Source organism: Pelophylax lessonae, assembly GCF_965119305.1.
Source record: "Pelophylax lessonae genome assembly, chromosome: 4".
Classification (NCBI taxonomy): domain Eukaryota; kingdom Metazoa; phylum Chordata; class Amphibia; order Anura; family Ranidae; genus Pelophylax; species Pelophylax lessonae.
In genome coordinates, this window is record NC_138771.1 from 576,399,797 (window position 1) to 576,416,410 (window position 16,614).

The window sequence follows — 16,614 nt, forward strand, 5'->3', positions numbered from 1 at the left end:
ACCGCGACCTCGGAGGTCGCCACCCGAAGTCGGATCGCCCCTATGTGAACGGGGCCTAACTGTCACTTTGGTTGATTGGACACTGGCAAAAAAGACAGCAGGAAATCCCCTTCCTAGGCATAACCCCTCTCCTAGTTGTTTTTTTTTTTTTTGCTAGTGTCTTTTCTAGTCAAACCTTTTCACTGTTCCCATTCCAAAACCAAACAGTGATGTTCATCGCATCTTGGATCTCAAGAGACTCAAGTTTCTATGAGTGAAGAAGTTCTATATCGAATCTGTGCAGTCAGTGGCAGCCCCTCTTCAGCAAGGAGCTTTTCTGGCATAGGTGGATATCAACGATGCTTACCTGAACATTCCAATCTTTCCATCTCAAGGTTTCTCTGGTTTGCGGTGGAGGATCAACATTTTGTGGCCCTGCCTTTCCACTTGTACACTGCTCCCAAAGTGTTTATCAAGCTTCTGACTCCAGCTCTTGGGCTACTACACAATAAAGAGAATCCCTAATTATGGGATACCTGAAAGACTCTAACAGTACACTGGAGACATTTGGATGCTTTTTGAAATAGGATATCTGTCTTCGTCCCATCCCAGACATTGGAATATTTAGGTCTGACCTTGGATACCATTCAGGCAAGAATATCCCCCCCCCCCCCCCCCCTGTATAAATGTCTTGCTCTGAGGGCTCAGGTGGACTTGCTAAATCCTTCAATTTGGTTTAGTATGAGGGTTCTGGGATAGATGGTAGCCTCCTTTCGAGGCAGTGCCCTTTGCCCTATTCATTCCAGGCCCATACATTGGAATGTCTTAGTGGCTTGAAACAGGAGGATGTAGTCGTGAAACCCCAGCACTTAACTGTCTCTAGACTGGTGGATCTTCTCACAGATGCTGGAGATGGGAGAATTGTTCCTTCCTCTAGGTTACTGATGGACACTTGTCTGATAGCTGGGGTTTCATTCTGGACAATCTATGAACTTGGGCGATGTAGAAGAGGTCTTTGCCCATCAACATCCTGGACTCTATTGATCAGTAAAGCGGATAGGCCTTCCTGTAAAGGTCCAGTCAGACAATGCCATTGTGTTGTGTTGGCATATGCAAAGGAAGCACCAGAAGTTGGGCTTCTCACAAGGAAGTGCTCATCTCGTCTCGTCTTGGGCAGAACTTATGCCCCATACACACGTGCAGATTATCTGCAGACTTACCAAAACCATATAATATGAGGTCAAACCTAAACACTTTCAATTTGTATGCAATCCGGCAGGCCCTTGCACTACATAGAAAAGGTAAGTCTGCAGACAAAAGTCTGCAGATAATCTGCACGTGTGTATGGGGCATTAATGTTCCCACATTGACTGCTGTCTACATTCGAAGCGAAGAAAATGGGCAGGTGGATTTGCTCAGCCTTTAAGAAATTGTCTTTTGGGTGAGTGTGCGCCTCACCAAGAGTTGTTTAACCCTTTCGCGCCTAAGCCTTTTTCTGACATTTTTTGCTTACAAGTTAAAATCTGTATTTTTTTGCTAGAAAATTACTTAGAAACCTCAAACATTATGTATCTTTTTTTTTTTAGCAGAGACTAGAAAATAAAATGGCGATCATTGCAATTTTTTATGTCAAATGGTATTCGCGCAGCGGCCCTTCAAATGCAGTTTTTTTTTTTTTTTTTGGAAGAAAAACACTTTCATGAATCAAAAAAAAAAACAAAGTTAGCCCAATTTTTTGTATATTGTGAAAGATGATGTTACACCGAGTAAATAGATACGGAACATGTAATGCTTTAAAATTGCACACATTTGTGGAGTGGCGACAAACTTCGGTACTTGAGAAATCTCCATAGGCGACGCTTTAAAAAAATTTAACGGTTACCAGTTTAGAGTTCCAGAGAAGGTCGTGTGCTACAATTATCGCACTCGCTCTGACAGTCGCTGCGATACCTCACGTGTGGTTTGAACACCGTTTTCATATGCGGGCGCGACTTGCGTATGCATTCGCTTCTGAGCATGGAGTGACGGGGCACTTTACTTTTTTTTTTTCTTAATTATTTTATTTTTACACTATTCTTTTGAAGAAAAAAAAGTTTTGATCACTTTTATTGCTGTCACAAGGAATGTAAACATCCCTTGTGACAGTAATAGGCAGTGACCTGCTCTTTGTGGAGGGATCTGGAGAGACCCCAAACCCCTCCTCTGCACTTAAAATCATTCAAAACGCCAAGTTTGGTTGTTTTGAATGCTTTCATTTTTCTTTTTCTTTAAGGGTTCAGTACCCGGAAGTGATGTCACCCGGGAAAGGCGGCAGGAGGGGGGCTCCTTGTAGTGACAGCTGAGGAGCTGCTTAATTTCTGTTTATAAATGTATTTTATTTATTTATCTATTTTTGCTGTTTTCCTGTTTGAGGTTTCTACTCCCTTCCTCTTCCAGTAAATGCCTGCTGCTGGATCAGGAGGTATGGGAGAATCTCGATGGGTGCTCTAGCTGCAGGCATCACCCTGGTACAACCCCCTAAAGCTGAGGATGCATATTTGCGTTCTGTAGGGGCGAAGGGGTTACGGAACTCTGTCAATGATGTGGCATCCTGCATGTAGATCTTCTTCTAGTGTCCAGGTTTAGTACAACGCTGGATACGTTTCTGTCCAGGACCAGGGAACTTCAAACCCTTTGTTATAGATGTTCTGGTGAAATTGTGGTACCATTTAGAGTGAAAGGATTTGCAGTGATTCTGTTTGCCCTGGCCTGGCCAAGGAGAACTTGGTACTCCAACATCGTGAACATGTTGGTGGGCAACCAGTGGGTCTTCTGGATTGACTTGACCCTCTGTTGCAAGGTCCAATTTTCCATCCTTCTTACTTAGTCTCTGGCTTCATCAGCATGGTTGTTGAAGCTAGAGTCTTGAGAGAGACAGAAGTCTTATTCGATCATTCCTATCCAATTGGAGGTTCAGAAGGCGACTTTACCACAGAACTTGGTAATCTTGTTTTGCTTGGTGTAAGGTTAGAAGATCTCTTCCTTGTAAGTATGTTGTTGGTCGCATCCAGGCTTTTCTTCTGTCTGCAGTTTATCTGGGACTGGCCTTGACTACAATCAAGGGTCATCTCTCAGATTTGGCGGTCAATGCTTCCTAGGCTATTGGATGTCAAGTTTTAGTAGCTAAAGCCTATAAAGCTGCAAACCTGATCTTTGGTTCCTACTTTAGGAAGTTTTACCAAGTGAATGTTAGAGCAGTTGGGAACACTCAAATTTTGGTCAACATGGTGTGCAGGCTGCTGCATGAAGTTCGAATGTGTTTTGGTTTTAGTTATTAAGGGCTTGCTGGCATGTAAGCCTCCCCTCTTAAGTGCCTTGGGACATCATTGTCGTCATGGATATGAAGATACTCTGTGTTCCATTAGGTATGATTTTTGGTTTACCTGGAAAATCCTTCCCTTGGAGTACATAACAACACACTTATTGCCCCACCGCCCCCCCCCCCTTCCTTTCATCTTCGTGGCTTGCTACAAAAACATGGGCAAGGTTATGCCTAGAAAGGGATTTCTTGTCTTTTTTTTTTTTTTTTTAACCAGTGTCCAGTCACCTGAGGATGGCAGCATAACCTTATTGTCATGGATACGAAGTTGCTCTGTGTCCTATGGTCTATTCCAAATAGAGGATTTTACAGGTAAACCAAAAATCCAACTTAAGCTGGTCCATATTTTATATTCACTGCCTTTTAATAAACATCAGTTTTTAATGTTGTGTAGCTATAGTTGGTACTTATCAGTCCAAACTGGAGGAAGGTGTTTTTTTTGCATTCGTGTTTTTGGTCATTTATAAATGACCGCATAAATAGTTATTCCTTTTTTTTTGATTTTGCATTTAAAAATATTAAATGGAGAAGTCATATAGTGGGTCTGCTGTCCTGTTATTTATACCTGCATTACTTGCTGGTTGCATCAACCTCCACATTGTGACAGAATCAGGAACAACTGAGGTAAATTATTATTATTATACAGGATTTATATAGCGCCAACAGTTTGCGCAGCGCTTTACAATGTGAAGGAAGACAATACAGTTACAATACAGTTCAAAACAGGAGGAACTAGAGGGCCCTGCTCGTTGGAGCTTACAATCTAGAATTGGCAATCTCATTTAAAGGACTTGTAAAGGCAGAAGATTTTTTTATCTTAATGCATTCTATGCATTTAAGATAAAAGCCTTCTGTGTGTAGCAGCCTTCCCAGCACCCTCTAATACTTACCGGAGTCCATTTCTATCCATCAGTGTCCATGGGTCCCTAGGCCATCCGGGACTCTCCCTCCTGATTGGCTGAGACACAGCAGCCAATGGCTCCTGCGGTTGTCAATCAGTCAGCCAATCGGTAGAGATAGGGGGTGGGGCAGAGCAGCAGCTCAGTGTCTAAATGGACACACAGAGCTGCAGCTTGGTTCAGGTGCCCCCATACCAAGCTGCTTGCTGTGGGAGCACTCAACAGAAGGGAGTGTCCAGGAGCACCAAAGAGGGACCCGAGAAGAGGAGGATCTGGGCTGCCCTGTGCAAAACCACTTCACAGGGCAGGTAAGTATGACCTGTTTATTTTAAGAAAAAAAAAAAAACTACTTTACAGTCACTTTAAATATCTTTTTACTTTTGATGAAATCTCCATTTTTTTTTTCTACAGCATTCAAGTGTTTAAAATAGCCACTTTTCTCTATGGTCCTTTCTTTAAAGCAAACCTGGGAGAATAGATATATTGGCTACTTGTGTGTTTTTTTTTTTGTGGTGCAAGACCTCTAAAGCTGTCATCCTGATCCTGGCTTTACTACCTAGTGAGTTACTGGCCTGGAACAAATAGAGCACAAGAGTTCAGAATTTGAGTTTGGCTACATGCTTTTTAGGTAAGTGAAGCCAAGATTAAGATGAGAGATCCAGAGCCTTTGTCATTACTTACCCAAAAAAAAGTCACCAGTTCCCGTGTTTTTCTTCAAAGGTTCACTTTAAGCTATACTTTGTTGCATGCTTTTACCTTGTTTCACTTTAAGATTATCACTGTGAGTAACTTGCCTCTTTTGCTACAATCTTACCAGCATTAAAAAAGAAACGGCTCCCCCAGTGTCACGCCCAGCACGACCTGCACCTCCACCTGCACCTTGTGAGTCTTCAGAAGAAGAATCACAGAGATGTCGACCGATGTCTTATGAGGAAAAGAGACAATTAAGTCTGGACATTAATAAACTCCCAGGTGAAAAACTGGGCAGAGTAGTACACATCATCCAGTCCCGGGAGCCATCGCTCAAGAACTCTAACCCAGATGAGATTGAAATAGACTTTGAGACCCTTAAACCGTCCACACTGAGAGAACTTGAAAGATATGTCACCTCTTGCCTAAGAAAAAAAAGGAAACCACAAGGTGAGACTTGGGACTGGGAACTTGGGGGCTTTGTAGAATGATTGGCAATTATTGTAAGCAATAAAGCAAAACCTAAGGGGTTATTTTTGAAAATATCAGCATTGTAACCATAATACAAACTCTTAGTTAGTTTTGATAATCCAGTATTTGCTCACTTGAAAAATCTTTCAGGTTGTGAGTGCTGCCCATCTGTTGGACATTGCTTTCAACAAATTCCTGAATGCTTTGCAGCTTCTCCTCTGCTCAATTCCTTTGGTTTACGTTCAGTTTGTAAGGCCTACATATCACATGATACCTTGCTGCCTACAAGCAATGATTCCTGTACAGGCTGTGCCTCCTGAAACGCTTCCCCTCTGCACCTATGTAGTTCAGAATGCAGGCCCTGAGAAATGTGTGACACAGCAGTGCAAATTCAAAGGGCACAGTGAATGTGTCACTGCATTCAATTAAAAAAAAAGTGTGGTATTAAAAAAAAAAAAAAAAAAGTTATTTTTGTTCAGAATAATAGGAATAGGCTACACATTTTTATTCAATGTGAACATGTATATATGTAAAATGTTGTCAGTTGATGCACTTCAAACTAAAAATAAACAAGTCAGCATTTTTATTTTATCAGACACTTTTACGTCACTTTTGCCAGAAAAATAATTTTTAATAATCTTTTAATTGTACCCTGCTTGTGTCCCTTACACATTGTACATTACCAGCATCTGTAAGGTTCATAGAATGAAGCCAGGTGCTCGAACAATATAACCAGTGTGCAGGTGCTGGACTTTGGGTCATTAGTTGCTGCCAATGGCTGCAGCCTAGAACAGAGCACCGGGGGGGGGTGGTCCTCACATTACTAGAATGGGGCACACTAGAGGGTGAATGGGCACACTAGAAGGGGTGAGTGTGCCATAATGAACAAATATGCTGTGCATACTTGCATGTTCTGAGGAGCTCTTGATACCCTAATGCTGGCCATACAATTTTATTGTTCGTTTTCCTTTTAGATTTACTTTCAACTATGTAGTGCAAGGGCCTGCCTGATTGCATACAAATTAAGTATTTAGGTATGACCTCATATTATTATATGGTTTTAAAAACTAGAAAAGTTTTTAAATCCTAGAAATGGCCCTGCGGCATTTAGCAATACATCTAGTATTATTTATGATGCTGAAATTATTTATTTATTTTTTATAGTAGTGTGGAGTGCTTACAGGATTTTTTATGGTGTTATTGACTTTTAGAGTTTTATTCCAAGTATTTTAAAATCGTAAATGTTAAAAAAACGAAATCCCAAAGTCTTAAGTTGGTTAAAGAGTTGCATCTAGACCGTGTAATCCTTTCCTGTGAGCAGTGACTGGTAGTAGTTTGGTGTTGTTTTGAGACATTCTTCCAAATCTAAAGTGCACAAACTGTAATGTCTTGCGTAATGTCTAATGTATTATGAATACTGGTTATTTGTTACAAAACAGTTTTATGCCCAAATATTTGTGTCTTCTGAAACTATAAGCACTGTCTTCGCATAATCCTTAGGCCCCATGCACATGGCGTTTTTTGCAGCTGCTTTAAAAACGCCCTTTCATGTTATTCTATGGCCTCATGCACACACAGGCTTTTAGGAGCTCTAAGTGGCATAGGCATTTTTAAGCTGCAAAAAAAACCCAGGGCCAGTGCATTCTGATGACCAGCGTCAGAGCTGTAAAAACGTCTGACGCTGCTAAAGGCTGATTAATGTTGCTTATACAGCATTAACCGGTTGCTGACTGCGCACAGTATATTTACTGCGGCAGTCAGCCCCGGCCAGGCAGAGTGACGTAGATCTACGTCGCTCGCCTGTCACTGGGATTTGAGCCAATAGCGGGCGAGCGCGCGCCCGCCTCGGCTAGTTCAGGGAGGAGTGCGGGCGTGTGACCGGCGGACCCGATGTCCGCTGGTCACACTACGATCGTCGGTACAGCGGGAGAAAGGCAGAGCGGCTTATGCAAACAAGCCGCCTGTCATTCTCCCCTGTGTAAAAATGGAGATCAGACGGTTCTACTATGTAGAACCGTTGATCTCTGTTTTTACACTAGTAGCCATGTCCCACTACAGTTAGAATCACGCCCCTAGGACACACTTAACCCCTCCCTGTCCAATACAGTTAACCCCTTCCCTGCCAGTGTCATTTTTACAGTAACAGTGCATATGTATAGCACTGATTACTGCGGTAATGTCACTGGTACCCCCAAAAGTGTCAAAAATGTCAGTCAAGGGTCCGATCTGTCCGCCGCAATGTCGCAGTACCGAAAAAAAAATCGCAGATCGCCGCCATTACTCGTTAAAAAAAAAAAAAAAAAACACCAAAAATGACAAAAATCTTTCCCTTTGTTAGTAAACGCGATTAACTTTTGAGCAAACCAATCAAAATACGCTTTTTGCGATTTTTTTTTTTTTTTTTTTTTTTTTTTTTTTAACCAAACATATGTAGCATAAAACAATTTGGCCGAAAATGTTAAAAAATTTTGATTTTTACATTTTTTTGGGGGGGAATTTCATATAAAAAAAAAAGTGAAAAATATTATTTTTGCAAAAATTATGCTCTTTTTTTGTTTATAGCGCATGATCAAAAAATCGCACAGGTGATCAAATACCACCAAAAGAAAGCTCTGTTTGTAGGAAAAAAAGGACGTGAAATTCGTTTAGGTACAGCGTCGCACGACCGCGCAATTGTCCGTTAAAGTCACGCAGTAAAAAATCGCAAAAAACCCCCTGGTCAGGAAGGGGGTAAAATCTTCCGGGGCTTAAGTGGTTAAGCCACGTTTTATGTTTTTTTTATTTTTTTTTTTATGTGAAAATCAATGGTTCCCTATGGGAGCCTATTGATTTGAATGGAAGTCGCATCACAAGTCGGGTCCGGATGATCCGACTTGTGGTGCAACTTGTGCTCTGAGGATCTTGAGAGGGAACTCCACTCCAAAACGGCGTGGGGTCCCCCCCAAAATCCAAACCAGACCCTTATCCGAGCATGCAGCCCAGCAGGTCAGGTCCCCCTGGACTATACCAGGCTACACGCCCTCAATCATACTGATCCGACTTGTGATGCGACTTCCATTTAAATCAATGGGCTGAAAGCCGTATCAAAGACGGCTCCTAGGCATCCATTGATTTTGAATAGAGGCAGAAAAACGCTGCTAAAAGCCAACATGGCCAAATGTGCAATAACGCCAATGGAAAAAGCTACTAAAAGCACATTTTTACAGCTGCTTTTTCCTGGCGTTAGAAGTGGCTCTGCAGCTCGTTTTTTTAGAACACCCTGTGTGCATTGAGCCTTAACAGTTGTGTAGGCGATTTTAGATCTTGAATTGCATTTGTTTTGTAAATAGCAAATTAAGGTACCATAATAATATTTTGAGTTTGTGTTTTTGGTGGTTGCTATCTTTGTCTCCTTTACAGATAAAATAGAAGCGCCCACATCTGGTTCTGGTAAGGGGAAAGGTTTCTCCTCTTCCGAGTCTGAAAGTTCAAGTGAATCCAGCACCTCGGACAGTGAGGAGTCAGACCCAGGTAGCACAATCTCACACTATTCAGGATGAAGCATCTAGAGCTTGTACTCACCTGATCATGGAAGCCTAAATGCAAATAATGTTTCCTTGATGTTGTTTTTTTCTTTCCAGAAACAACACACAAACAGAAGAAAAAGAGTCACTCAGGGAGAGAGTCTAGAAAGGTAATTATAAGCCATTGAAGATGCTTGCAAATTACACATATGGATTATAAAAATGTGATATACTCCGCATCGGTTATAAGTAAAGTGTAATCTTAATTAGGAATTCATTCCTGCCCATAGGCTTTCTTTTCAATAGATATTCCACAATACTGTTTCTTCTGCTATTTGCATTTTTCTAATGCTCGCTGTAAAAATATCTATCTTCCTGTAATAACTTATTATTGGATATGAGGGCTCCAGTCCTTGAATTTGCTTAAAATCAAAAATATTTTTCTGGAGTTGAGGTCTCTTTTCTCGTTTTACTCTGCTGTCTTACATTTGCTTGTTAAGTATATGTGAACCTAATCAGTGACATTCTATAAATAGCAGCCCATTCAACAGATAAGTATAGTAGTGCAAGCTTTATTTCTTTGCTAGCAGTAAAGCCATAATAATGATCTGTTGCTGACAGTTTCTTCTGCCTCTTTGGGCTTCCTGTGATAGGGGGAAAACGCTAACTACATCTAGTGTTAGCATTGTTACCTCAGTGCACCTGACCTCTTACCCTTTTCTTTGGTCAAGGTTTTTCATCCCTTGCATCATTAAGCAGTACTTGAATTATATTGATTCCTGTAGATGAGGTTGGCGGTCAGCATGCTATTGAGAAGCGCGCAGGGGTCTGCGAAGGCACCTGGGGCTTACTGAACCTGTAGTTGATCAGGAAGCGATGAAGTGCTGCAGCTTCTCTAAGCCCCACAGCCCTGACCCTGCAGGTGGTGATGCAGATAAAGCGTGGTTATATGACTATCACTGGGGAAAAAAAGGTATTAAAACAGGTTATCTTAATCATACAGTGTGGGACAAAGGCAGAATATTCATACCCCATGGGTTATAGATGTGTACAATCAGGTGATCGGACTGCGAGTTCGGAGTTTCTCTTTCGTTCATCGACGAACACAGCTCTTGATTCTTCCTAACCATCAGGTTATACTGCCCCCTACAGGAGTAGGACACTAGGCAGGAAGAAGCTTTATTACGCCTATGGGCAGTCCCAGGGGTATACACCCGATCTCAGCTATAGGCACTCAGATTTTTTTTTTTCTGCCTAGTTAAGATAAGAACCTAGTTCCTTGCTGGGATCTCTGGCTTTGGCAATTTTTTCTTTTTAAACTTTCCTCCTTTTTATTATTTTGTTCCTGTGATCTACAGTCAAGTGCCAGACTGAGCGACGAACTAGATAATATAGATCCTTGGGGTCCCCCCAGTCCTGCCAGAGAGGACGTGCAGACCGCAGCTCCACGCTAGGTCGGCCGCGACATAGCTCCACTGGACAGGACTGGCCTGCGAGTTAAACATCTCGTGAGGGCGCATTCGAACTGGCTTCGGCCTGAGTTGCAGCGTTTCCGCCTGGCCAACAGCACTCACATTATGATGGAGAGGTGTCCTGTCCGGAGCGGTGCCCACCCTGTTCTTAGTGTGGTAAGTAGCTGTCCCCCCTCCACCCCTGGAGGGTTTTGGGGTGGACGTGGGCCCTTCCCTGCTTCCCCTCCCCCCCCCAGTCCCTCTAAAGTTTCAGTGGTCACTGTGGGTCTTTTGGCGCCCCCAGTGGGGTTATGAGCTGGCTGTTGCCACATGCTCTTGAGGTGGCTGGTTGGAGTTGCTGCAGACCGGGTTTTCCTGGTGTGCAACGGGATGTTGAGCAGGGTTCCCTGCCATCCTAGGGTTTGGGGGACTAGGGCAGGGATGTCCTCTGGGCTCCCTACGGCTGTTGTTGGGCTGTGGGAGGGGATGGTTTAACATCCGCGGGTACGCGCCTCACGCAGCCGGATCCGGCTGAAAATTTAGGCCGCAGCTTACTCATTGGAAACTTTGAGAGGTGGCCCCTGTGAGGGTGGCTGAGACCACTGCCTCCCGTTTGGGCATCCGCCTTTACCTCTACTGCCCCTCGGCTCCGCTGGGGCTCATGTACAAGTGGTCTGCGTCCACACACCGAGTGCTCCGATAGCGAGGATGAGGATCCTCGCTACGAGGATAATTCCGGTTGAGGAGTTTCCGGCCTTTAAAGATCCGGCTGATAGGAGGGTGGAGGCTCTGGCCCGCCATATGTTCACTGGTGGCTGGTTCGTTACTGAGGCCGGTATTTACTGCTGCCCTGGTGTCACAAACTCTGGCCTAGTGTGCTAAACTTTTATGCCAGGACCTGGAGGGGAAACAACTTCCCCCTGTCTTTGCGGAGCTGGCGGATCAGTTGGTCTAGGGGCTACAGTTTATCTGTGATGCTTTTTTGGATGCGGTTACTTTGATTTCTAGGCTGTCTGTATCAGCAGTGGACCTTTAGCATATTATCTGCCTAAACTGCTAGTCTGCGGACCAGATTTCTAAGTAGGCCTCATCTGATCTCCCACTTGTAGGTGATCGCCTGTTTGGAGCTTCCTTGGATGACATTGTTAAAGCGGAGTTCCACCCTGAAAATTTTTTTTCACTGTCCGCTTGCTCTAAATTACCTGTAAAACAATTGGATAATTAAAATTTTTATTTTTTTTCACTTACCTTGTTTTTAAAGAAAATATACTTACCTTACTTCCTCTTCCTTTGCGGCCATGGCCCGACGTCACTTCCTGCTTGCATTGACTCCTGGGAGCTGAACGTCATCGCTCCCAGGAGTCAATGCGCCTGCACTGGCCCAGCCCAGCAGCTGTGCAGGGATGACGCGCCTGCTCCGGAACTGACGAGCGGGGTCGGTGCAGGGCATTCTGGGGCCGAAGAGAACGCCCTGGCTTCAGCTTCCCACACCTGAGATGGCAGCGCTGGACAAGAAATTTTCATGGTATTTCTTCTAAAAGGTAAGTGCAACCTGGGACAGTTCAGAGGCTATCCATTCTGAAATGCACTAGCCCTGACTGTCCCGGGGGTATTTTTATCTAAATTTTTTTTTTTTTTTTTCAGGCAGGAACTCCTCTTTAAGGGTCTTGCAGGGGGCAAGAGTACTCTTCTTTTGCAGGCTACCAAGGGCAAGGAGCCCTGTCGTAGACGTGGGCCATTCTCCTCGGCTCATAAGAGGTCTTTTCATCTCTCAGGATCTCAAGACAAGGGATCAAAAGTCAGGGCCTCCACCAGGGGTTCCAAGAGGACCTGGTCTGGCATGCCACTAGTGGGCTCTTCCAGACCTGCGCACAAGGCTGCCTCTGCATGCAGGGGCACCCCTATCGGTTTCTGGGGTAGGGAGACGCTTTCTGTGGTTTCCAGATCCATGGCTTCTCTGGTACAGGACAAGTGGGTCCACAAAGTTATTCCGTCAGGCTACAAGAAAGAGTTCGTTCTTATCCTCCGGAAAGGTTCTTCCCTTCCAACCTGCACTTCTTTTTGGGGCACTGCAAGACTTGTTACTTCAAGGGTCATTGTTCCGGTTCCGAACGTTTTCTGGGGTTTTTACTCAAACCTCTTTACAGTCCCCAAGAAGGAAGGCAAGGTACGTCCAGTTCTGGACCTCAAGGCACTAAACGGCTTTTTGCGAGTACACACATTCTGCATAGAGTCCATTCACATGGTAGTGGCGTCCCTACCTCAGGGGGATTTCTTCTCGCTTCAATGGACTTGAAGGATGCCTACCTGCACATTCTAATATGTGCTGGTCACCAGCGCTTCCTCCGTTTTGCCGTGGGCGGGGAGAATTATCAGTTTGTGTTGTTGACCTTGGTCTTGCCTCCGCTCCTCGGGTCTTCATAAGAGTGTTGGCCCCAGTGCTGGCATTGTTTGAGTCAGCGGTGGATCGCGGTACTGGGGTACCTGGGTGATCATCTTCTGCGAGCGGAGTCTCTCTGACTGCTCTGGACAACTGGAGATTGCGCTGCGAACTCTGAGGGAATCCAGTTGGATTCTAAATCTTCAGGAGTCTGCTTTTGGTTCTGTCCACAAAAACTGCGCTATCTGGATCTGGCTCAGGACTCGGCCTCATTTGGAATGTTTCTTCCTCTGGAAAAACTCCAGAGGCAATTCAGCTGCCAGGAGGCAATTCAGCTTCTGTTGTTCAGCAGACGGTCATCCCTCTGGGCTTTCATGCGGGTGCTGGGCCTGATGGTGTCCACCTTCGAGGCAGTCTGTTTACACAGTTCCACACAAGATCTCTTCTAAAGAAATTCTGGTAAAATAGGACAAGATCCATGGTCTCTAGAGGTGGCTTCGTTCTCTGGCACTTCAACAGAGAAAATCTTTTCTCCCCGTGTACTAGAGGATTGTCCCCACTGGTGCCAGCCTGTCCAGGTGGGAAGGCGTCCTCAGCACAGACGTGTGCTCCAATTGTTCCTGTTTGAGCTCCTGGTTTACCTGGTTGGCTATGTTTAGCCCTTGTTGGGAATTATATCTATTGTTGTGTTTTTTTTTTTTTCCCCACCCCTCATATTGACGCTGCTTTGGGGCCTCCCAAGAGTATAAGAAGATATGGAGCTGTGTCAGTCAGTGAACAGAAGAGAAAACTGGATTTTTGTCTTGCCGTAAAATTATTTTCTCTGCGGTTCACTGACAGACACAGTACCCGCCCCTCTGTTGAGCGGAGTTATGTTTTCTTCTGACACTGGGACTGCCTTGGAGGGGTAGCCAAATTTGTTTCCACCTAGTCCTACTTCTGAAGAGAGACCAGCTTAAAGCCCAAGGGTCTAAGATATGGAGCTGTGTCCATCAGTTAACCTCAGAGAAAAGAATTTTACGTTAAGACAAAAATCAATTTTGTTTTCTTATTGGTCGTGCATAATAATCAAATTTTCTGAGATATTGAATTTAAGGTTTTCACTAGTTGTAAGCCGTAATTATCAAAATTAAAAAGAAATGCTTGAAATATATTACTCTGTGTGTAATGCATTTTTAGAATATATACACACAGTATCTCAGAAAAGTGAGTACAACCCTCACATTTTTGTAAACATTTTATTATATCTTTTCATGTGATGACACTTTGCTACAAAGTAAAGTAGTGAGTGTACAGCTTGTATAAAGCCCCTTTTTACACAGGCAGACCGTTCAGATCCGCCTATCCGTTTTTTTTTTTTTGGAAGATCTGAACTGATGCCCCATGTATATCTATGGGGCATCGGATGTCAGCGGAGACCTGTCCGCTGACATCTGATCCGTCAAATCTGGACTGATGGAAACCCTATTTTTCATCCATCCGGCGGATGGGATTGAATGAGAACGGACAGACGGTCCGTTCCCATCCGATTCCCCCATAGAGAACAGCGGGACCTGACAGCTGTGTCTCCACACACAGCGCGGAGACACAGATGCCATCCGCCTGCTCAGCAGGTGATCGGCGGGTTGATCCCCCGCTGAGAAAAACGCAGACGGACTCCTATGTGTGAAAGGGGCCCATTAATGTCTAAACCGCTGGCAACAAAATTGAGTACACCCCTAAGTGAAAATGTCCAAATTGGGCCCAATTAGCCATTTTCCCTCCCTGGTGACGTGACTCGTTAGTGTTACAAGGTCTCAGGTCTAAATGGGGAGCAGGTGTGTTAAATTTGGTTTTATCGCTCTCACTCTCTCATACTGGTCACTGGAAGCTCAACATGGCAACTTATGGCAAAGAACTCTTTGAGGTTTCGGAAAAAAAAAATAATTGTTGCTCTACATAAAGATGGTCTAGGCTATAAGAAGATTGCCAAGATCCTGAAAACTAGCTGCAGCAGGGTGGCCAAGATCATACAGCAGCTTAACAGGACAGGTTCCACTCAGAACAGGCCTCGCCATGGTTGACCAAAGAAGTTGAGTGCACGTGCTTGGCGTCATATCCAGAGATTGTCTTTGGGAAATACTATACGCTGAACACTGACTCACCAGACCATACGCTGAACTCTGCATCAAATTGGTCTGCATGGCTGTCGTCCCAAAAGGAAGCCTCTTCTACGGATGATGCAAAAGAAAGCCCGCAAACAGTTTGCTGAAGACAAGCAGACTAAGGACATGGATTATTAGAACCATGTCCTGAGGTCTGATGAGACCAAGATAAATGTATTTGGTTCAGATGGTGTCAAGTATGTGTGGCGGCAACCAGGTGAGGAGTACAAAGACAAGTGTGTCTTGCCTACAGTCAAGCATGGTGGTGGGAGTGTCGTGGTCTGGGGCTGCATGAGTGCTGCCGACACTGGGGAGCTACAGTTCATTGAGGGAACCACAAATGCCAACATGTACTGTGACATACTGAAGCAGAGCATGATACCCTCCCTTCGTAGACTGGGCCGCAGGGCAGTATTCCAACATAACGACCCCAAACACCTCTAAGACGACCACTGCCTTGCTAAAAAAGCTGAGAGTAAAGGTGATGGGCTGACCAAGCATCTCTCCAGACCTAAACCTAATTGAGCATCTGTGGGGCATCCTCAAACAGAAGGTGGAGGAGCGCAAGGTCTCTTAACATCCACCAGCTCCGTGATGTCGTCATGGAGGAGTGGAAGAGGACTCCAGTGGCAACCTGTGAAGGTCTGGTGAACTCCATGCCCAAGAGGGTTAAGGCAGTGCTGGAAAATAATGGTGGTCACACAAAATATTGACAATTTGGACATTTTAACTTAAGGGTGTGTTCAATTTTGTTGCCAGCGGTTTAGACATGGCTGCGTGAGTTATTTTGAGGGGACAGCAAACTCACTACTTTACATTGTAGCAAAGTGTCATTTTTTCAGTGTTGTCACATGAAAAGATACTCACTTTTGTAAGATACTGTGTATGTATGTATGTGTGTGTGTGTATATGTGTGTATATGTGTGTATATATATATATATATATATATATATAATGTATATGTGTGTGTGTGTGTGTGTGTGTGTGTGTGTGTGTATATATGTATGTGTGTGTGTATGTATATATATATATATATATATATATATATATATATATATATATATATAATATAGTCAGAATTACTTAAATGAATTAACTTTTTGATGATATTCTAATTTTGAGATGCACCTGTAAACATGTAAAGCTGTAAACGTGCATTTATGAATTATATTCAATAAGTGCCAAGTAATGTATACAGATTGAATATTTTCAAGTAAAATGCCAATTGGTCTTTGTAAAGCAAAAAACCTGAAATAACGTTAATTCAAAATGACAAATCTTCAAATGTGGCATAAAATTGGTAAATGATATAGACAAAGGAATCAAACATTCTTGTGGTGACACAGGTGCTCCACACGTTTTTAATTACAGCCCAGAAGCGCTCCAAGTGATACCTTGTATGTGCTCCACCATATATAATAATGAATGGATGCTTACCAGATGCAGAGACCCCAAACGAGGGTATGCAGGTAACACTCCCTTCACAGGACCCATATGTTAGATGTGTCTTTAAAAAGATCACCTGATAATGCGGCCGGTTAGTTGTCCTCATTCATAATCAGGCATGTATATAAAAAGGGAACACAATGGCTCGTTGCACAAGAAATGTATTAAAAGAACAGTATTCTACTCACAAGTAAATTTAATACATCAGGCATTCAGAAATTATCGCTCTACGCCCCAGCGGGCGTGCTGACTTCACCGCAATGTCCTCTAACCCCACATACGTATCGTCATGG

At 43.8% G+C, this 16,614-nt stretch overlaps 1 protein-coding gene across 4 annotated transcripts in view; it reads left to right on the top strand.

Moving 5' to 3' along the window:
* The window catches only part of BRD4 (bromodomain containing 4), a gene marked incomplete at its 5' end in the record, with an annotated part of 147,882 nt that overhangs the window by 107,054 nt on the left and 24,214 nt on the right, over window positions 1-16,614 (top strand). For 3 of the 4 annotated variants that reach the window (XR_014225194.1, XR_014225195.1, XR_014225196.1), the window contains 2 exons: window positions 5,054-5,376; window positions 8,797-9,070. Coding sequence is in view for 1 of the 4 variants with exons in the window: in XM_082255235.1 (XP_082111361.1) it covers window positions 5,054-5,376; window positions 8,797-8,907; window positions 9,018-9,070 (487 nt within the window). The remainder of the gene's footprint in view (window positions 1-5,053; window positions 5,377-8,796; window positions 9,071-16,614) is intronic. The other variant, XM_082255235.1, reaches the window with a different exon arrangement.